Genomic DNA, 7821 nt, shown 5'->3' with positions numbered 1-7821 from the left:
ACTGCAACATTTATTTCTCACTACTAAACCATCTTACCAACAATCTCAGGTTTGTGGTTGGTCATCATCTGGTAGAAGATGTGATAGCCTCTCTCATCGGGAAGCTGGAATGTCACTCGGGACTTCTCCAGCAGATCTTCAAGGTTTTAAAATAATAGTACAAAGTTTTGATTGACATTACTAGATCAAAACCTATTCCCCCCATAATGAGCATTAAAGGGATAGTCAGTTTTTCTGCACTTTAAGTTGGGAGAAGTTTAGGTTTCTTTCTAGCCCCGTCAGATCCCAGTGTACAGGTCGATGGGCATGAAACAAGTGCAAAGAAATGTACTTTTCCTTTATTTGTTGTTATTTGGGTAGAAGATACTTACACGTTTCAATGTCAGCACTGGCCAGTTTACCAGTTGCACCGAAATGGATTCTGATGAATTTACCCTGTACAAAAGCCTCATTTCAGTTTTTGTCAAAGATCAAGTATGTAATTTCATTAGTTTGACACACTAAGTTTGTACTTACGAAACGAGATGAGTTGTCATTTCTCACAGTCTTGGCATTACCGTAGGCCTCCAGCAGGGGATTGGCTGCAATAATCTGGTCCTCCAGTGACCCCTATGATAAAAGTTACAGTATTGATCCTCAGTTCTCAGGGCATCGCTACATCTCTGGTGTTTCATGTCATTTGTGATGATACATTTCTTATATAGTATACTGATTTTATGTTTTATTAAGCATACCTGAATCTTGGAAGCATTTTCCTTCTTCTTGTCAGTAGCCACTGAGATGGTAGCAAAGTACTGGATGACACGCTTGGTGTTCACAGTCTTTCCAGCACCGGATTCTCCACTGGGTGTGAAAAGAAGGTAATTTTGAGTTTTTTTTAAATTGTCTGATTCTTCGTGAGATTTTTGTGAGGTATTTTTTTACTTGTAATGTTAAATCATCCAACCAAACATCAACAGATATAAACTTACGTGATCAAGACAGACTGATTCTGTCGATCTGCAAAATAAATCAATCAAAGTATTACATTTATTCAAACATTTCGACCGTACATCATTACATTTATTTTGGCCAGATTTGCTTATACATACCAGTGAGCATGTTTTGGATGGCGTTGTCAGAGACAGAGAAGATGTGGGGTGGTGCCTCCATACGCTTCTTGCCTCTGTAGGCATTGACAACCTCCTGATCGTACACTGGGAGCCACTTGTAGGGGTTTACAGTGGCACAGAACAGCCCGGAGTAGGTCTGAAGGAAATCATTCAGAGATTATCATTAATATGATCTGGTATATCATTAAGTATTATTTTATTTTATTTAGTTGGTAAAATATCTTACGTAGATCATCCATGCTGCATAACGCTCTTTGAGGTTATATAACACAGAGGCTTCATTGAGATGGGTCATCATGGCCATGTCCTCAATTTTGTCGTACTTGGGAGGATTCATGGGTGTGACATCATCCTCCTTGACTGTCCTCTCCTAAAAATGTCACAAAAAATGGTGACATTTGGAAAACGTTGCAAAAAAAAATCTTCATGGCAATAAATTAAAAGCAGTCTACCTCTTCTGTAGCCAACACTTTAACAGTGGTTTTACCACCCTCCTTCTTAATGATGGTACACTTGACGTACAGCTCCTTAGCATCAGCCACATATGCAGCACTCTTGGCATCAAAGGGCGCATTCTGGGCCTCAATCCTCTCCTTCTCTGGCTTACGGAGGTAAATCGCAGCCTTGCCATAATAGGCCATCTCCGCGTCCGTACTCATGGTGGCAGCTTACTGTCAGACAAAGATGATGAAATGTTTTGATGCTTCTCATATGCTCAAATTGTTCTAATACAGATCGGTATGTCTTTGGTAAAATAACTCTTACCTTGTTCTTCTTCCCAATGAGAAATCTTCAAGTGTCAGCCCCTAAATGGAAAGACATGTTATTTGCAGCTTACTTACCATGTGCAGATACTACTATGACGAGGTGCAGTGTATTTTAAATGCTGGTTCATATTTCTTAAAATACAATCACACTGCATAACATGCATTGGTCATGCAATGCATGTGGTCAGTAGATTATATTTGTTTAAAGGTCCAGTGTGTAGAATTTAGTGGCAACTAGGGGAACAGACTTGGCAGAAATGGTCTATAACATTCATGAGTATGTTTTAATCACTGTATACTCCCATTAAAATAAGAATCATGTTATCGAAAGCAACCTATATTCACGTGCCGCAGTGCAAGGAAACATTTGCTTGTAGCGCAGATTGGTATCGACATAAATGATTGATGCATAAAACAGATAGCTATAATTATAGGTTTATGAATGCAGTTTACCAATATGGATGCAATAATGACTTTGTGTAAAAAATTTTTTAAAGCTTCTACCTCCGCCATATCCTACAACATGTACAGTGTCCATGGTGACTATGGCAAAGATATCCGAGTGTGATTGGTTAAGCTGATTTATAGAATGAAAATGTGATCCTGGTGCTCGTACATTTAAAGCCCCTTTTCCTCAAGGGAGACAGTATAGTCCCATTCAGCTCCATGATTTGTTATTATTTATTTATGTGGGAAAAGACGTAACAAACCATCACATTCAATATAAAAGGACTTCATGACATATAATTTTACATTTACATTTACAGATTAAATAATTGAATACAATGAATTAATCCATCAAAGAACCTCATCAATTGACTCTTGGCTTATGCTGTCGTAGGTGGTAACATCATTTTGGCACAACTAGAGGCACCTTACACAATACAGGCCAGAACAGGCAACGGTAGTCATTGGAAAGGGAGGTGTGGGGGGAGGTTTCAGTTGGTTGCAATCTGCAACTTCAGCGCCAGTAGCAACCTCAATATTACACACTGGACCTTGTCCAAGTGAGAATAAGAATTTGTGACATCTGTTACATCCTTCATTAACCATTAGCCCTAAATGGTTCAACAACTGTTGAACCATGTTGAACCAACTGTGAATTGGCACAAAAGGCTGTAGCTAGCTGAAAAGCTAGAAATACTTGAATACAGCTATGGTAGCACTAAAAAAATAACTTATTCCAATACCAATTCCCACTTTTATCAGTAGGGACTGTGTATTCCATTGTAAATGCAGGTTTGTGTTCTTATTACAAATCAAAAACATGGAGGATAGCATTTGTTATTAATAGAGTATTTGTGATATAATAATCAATAAATTACACAAGAATATTAAGTGAATGTCAAACGAGCATCAACGTTTTTACTCCATGAGAGTTGTATCTACATTCTGACTTACCGCTAGTTGTTACTTCCTCAACTGCCCTGAGAGCTGTTCATCCCTCTGGGTCCTCTTATATACTTGGCCACAGGGTAAGCCCACACTCAATATGGGCATGAGGGGTAAACCCTCTTATAGCTTTGGTTTATATTTCATATGGGGTTCATTACCTACTTACTTACTATTTACATGCATACATGAGTATGAATTCTAATACATTGCTTATTCTGTCTTAAATTATAGCACAGCACACCGTTTTATGTGTACAGATTCATTACCTTTCAAATCCAGAATGACACTAATAGTTTTCCACAAATTATTATTTAATATTTTTAAATTCACAATACACTTTGAGCTGACTATTTAACTATCATTTCGAGGCTGCAAATCAGGAATGTCCCATAAAATAAAGTCAAAATGTATGAATAATACATGTAAATAGAGCCATAACTGGCAGCCTTAAAGTAATTACACATACACACACACACACACACCATGCTTCAATGGAGCAACCAGATCTCTCTATGGGTGTACAGTTGCATGTATTTTTAATTTCTAAGCATTAACACCCATCACTATGTCTTACTTCTCAATTATCAGACGGAGATTTGCTTTACACAATTAATTATATTTATATCGTGATCTAACTTTATACCTTCCATCACCTTGGTCTTTAACTCACTGAGATGGAAACAAATAACTGGATGACATTCAGACGTTCAGTCTTTCGATTAACGGATTCTTCAGTTGCTAAAAAAAGGAAAAATCTAAACATTTATACATTTTCATTTTTCCTGTTTCAATCTAATTGCATCACCATTGCACCCGTCACTTACCTTCAGACAAGTGTCCTTCCCACTATACGGCAATTCACCATGACGTCACACTATGTTATCAAGGCCTTAACATGCCCCATGATGGGATATCGGCTCACATCCAGGCTTCGCAAGCACTGGCACAATAATTTGCACCGTTTCTTTTAAACTAACAGTGACAAATTACTGTATTTTATATTAATTGTTTGGCTGTTTGTCTACTTGGTTTTGTCTTGTATGTTAAGTGTGTATGTGTATGAGAGTGGACCACTTTTTCGAGTCCATAATAAAGATTATTATTATTATATACGGCAATTCACCATGACGTCACACTATGTTCTTCCGGGTGGCAAAAGCCGATGCGTTCTCCGTTGGCACCACTAGTAAACAAACCCTTCCATGATCGAGAAAACAGAGTAAATGGCTTGAATTAATGATTTTCTTCTTGCGGGGTGCTACGGGACGTCTCATATATATATATATATATATACATATATATATATATAATATTATATTAATATAGTTTTCGTCATCGTTTCAACTTCAGATCAACAACAATGTTTTGTTGACTGTGTGACATAGTCTTTATTGTTATTTATTTTTTTATTATTTATTATTATTATTTGTGTTTACAGCCGGCTGGATGGCTTCAGGTCAGTGGTAGCCGCTCGTTCTGCCACCCGGAAGTGTCGTTACGGCTATTGTTTACTAACATTCTGAAATGCCGTATAGAATCAGAGCCAAGAGTTAGCAACTAGCGCAATGATCTTATTCTGTTACTTTTCCCATACTGAATAATTGTGTTTGCATATAATATTATTGTGTGTGTGTGTTGTGGTAAAAAAAAAACATTTTAATATATATTGTTTACAACATTAATGTATTTTAATATGTTCAATAGCACACTATCTATCTTATTGAAATGGGTATTGTGCTATACCTCCTGTACACCAGGAGGTCTGTTCCATCTGCTACAGTCAGGCAGACTCCTTTGCTGCCACGCAACACGAATAGACTAATATGCTACCCTGAGCGGTAACACTTTATAATAACTATCCGTTATAACTAGTTAATAGATCATAAGTAAACTGTTAATTAATGAGTTATTAATGACTTGTTAAGTGTTTGTTAACAGTGTTTGTTAAGGATTTATAATGATGCTTTGTAGATAGTTAATAGATCATTAATAAACTGTTAGTTAATGAGTTATAAATGACTTGTTAACTGTATGTTAATGATTTATAACTATACATTATAAATTAGTAATAGATCATGAACAAGCTATTAGTAAATTACTTACTAATGACTTGTTAAGTATCATTTAATAGTTTATATATGTTATTGGGACGTTATTCTAAAGTTGCAACTATTCCTCATTTATTAACTGTTAGTAAATGAGGAATAGTTGCAACTTTAGAATAACGTCCCAATAACATACATAAGCTATTAACTGATACTTAACTAATATATTAACTCACACTTTACAGATCAGTAGTTAATAGTTTGTTAACCATCTACTAATACCAGTGAAACTTTGTAGAACAGTAAATGGGTGGAACAAGTTCAAGGTACAGAAATTTGATGTGATGTTTAAAATATCAAATTTTTGTACCTCAACCTTGTTCCACACATAGGCTTTTCTGTGTACTGTATTTTACCAAAGAAACACCACAGATGAAATGTTGAACATTGTGTTTCTGATTGACTCCACAGTCAATCAGATATTAAATTAGACATTTTCCCACTGTATTGCTTGTGAATTTCTCCTAAGGGGGATTAATAAAGATCTATCTATCTATCTATCTATCTATCTATCTATCTATCTATCTATCTATCTATCTATCTATCTATCTAAATGATCCCATGTGGTTAGAGGCCCCATGCCTCTTGGACAACATGTGCTACTCTGCCCTCAGGGAATGAATATTAAAAAGATGTGCAACAAATGTTTTGCTAAATGAGGGCTTTATAAAGTCTGCATTACTATAGACTTAACCCCTGCATATTGCAGTGGTTGTAACAAGGTTGAGACCTGTATAGTATGTAAGTATGTATAGTATGACCTTATCTAAAGATACATAAATTGAGAATGTCCATAAAAGCAAGTGAAAGTCTATAAATAAAACAGGCTTACATCGTAACATCCATAGCTGGCAACCCTCATGGAATGCCAAGTGCTCAACTAAGTTTATGACACCATGCCAGGCTATGCATCTCCATGTGGGAACCTGATATATTTCTAATGGTGTACCATTACATTTGAAAAGATTTTCTTCATGGTTGCCTCTCATCACTGTGTTAAAATTGAATTCCAAGATTTATTATTTGTTGATTCTTTTTATTCAAGTGATTATAGATTTACTGTTTTGTAATCAGTATTAACAACAACACAGTACAGTATATATGTGGTATATTTAGATATTCCAAACACATACTGATGCAAGTCTAATGTAGGCTAGCAAGAGCCAGCCCTCGCAGAGAAATTATGCTGCAGCTTAACCTTTTGAAAATGAGATTACCATTTTGTTGAATTATCTATAGATCTCCAGACTGCAATCCAGCGGACTAGAGGGACTTGAAGGAGGTCTTCAATGTCCCTGGGATTGCTCCATCAACCTGTGGCTGTTGTATTCCATGTAATTGCCTCTATATCTTGTCCATCACAGTGATAAAGTCCAAAGAGAAGCATAACCACAAAGCTGTGAAGATGTGACAGACCCTCATCCTATCACATCAAGGCTGGGTTCTTCACTTTATTCTGTAACCATGAGGGGGATGAATTAAAAGGTTTCAAGCCCAGTTGTTTGTATACATTGGTCCACTTGGCCATATGTCATGGCCAGCATATGCAAGCAGTTTTTAAACGACTAACAATCCAAAGTATGTCAAGGCTGTGAAGTGCCAGTTCCACCAGTCCATGCTCTTCGTTGTGTGTTGTGTGTGCTTCACATCCAAAAATAGGAAGTGAATGCATAAACCATGCAAAGAGGAAGATCTTGCTCCCACTTCATGTCCTTAAGAACACACCTACATCACCATGTGGGAAAGTGATTTGCTGCTGACCTGGATGGCCAGCAGCCAATTTCAGTGTGTGAGGTACACACTAGAATGCTGAAGGAGCTCAGCTCTTGTACAACCCCAGTAAGCCATGTCCAGGGAGCTGCAATCCTGGAGCCCCAATGTGGTCCAGGATGCATCTGGCGGGCATGTAAAACCAGATAGCCCACACCTGGCTTTCATTCCATGCCTTCATCCCCATTCACTGTATAAATCTGTCTGTTCACTTTAGACAATGTTGTATTGCACAATTCTGTGTTCTTGTTCTAGAAGGCCAGGCTCTGATGACCTAAGCTGTCCAGGGGGTTCTTCATCAGCGAGCAGTTCAGAGATGTACTTTGGCCCATTGTTTGGAAATGATTAATAGCAGACATCATTTGAGGTAAATTCTGAAGTGCATTGGAAGCCAGTGTTGGAATCTGAATATAAGGGTGATGTGATCAGCCTTTTAAGTATTTGTTAAAGGTCTAGTTGCATCATCTTTTTTGCTAATGGCTTGTCTAATGTTTACAAGCAAACATATTATATGCATCAGTGGAAAGTAATTCAGAGGGTATGGGTGAGACTGACCAAATCTTGCGGCTGTAGGTGTTTGAAATGTTTCTTGGAAATAATGCCAATTCACCAGCATCTGACTAGCCATCTGTACGTTCTGGAGAAATAATGAATTGATGAAGATCCAATAGA

At 37.2% G+C, this 7821-nt stretch overlaps 1 protein-coding gene across 1 annotated transcript; it reads right to left on the bottom strand.

Annotated features, from left to right (window-relative positions):
* Positions 1 to 967: 967 nt before the first annotated feature.
* LOC311367869 (myosin-4-like) lies at positions 968 to 1771 on the bottom strand (the record flags this gene model as incomplete). Its single annotated transcript, XM_084486716.1, has 4 exons — positions 968 to 999; positions 1092 to 1248; positions 1339 to 1482; positions 1565 to 1771. 4 exons carry the CDS (start codon positions 1769 to 1771, stop codon positions 968 to 970), a joined length of 540 nt encoding a protein of 179 aa, XP_084342842.1.
* Between the last annotated feature and the right edge of the window lie 6050 nt (positions 1772 to 7821).

Source organism: Micromesistius poutassou, assembly GCF_964030765.1.
Source record: "Micromesistius poutassou genome assembly, chromosome: 22".
Classification (NCBI taxonomy): Eukaryota; Metazoa; Chordata; class Actinopteri; order Gadiformes; family Gadidae; genus Micromesistius; species Micromesistius poutassou.
Note: the sequence above shows the minus strand (reverse complement) of the source record. Positions and strands in the feature narration are given on the sequence as shown.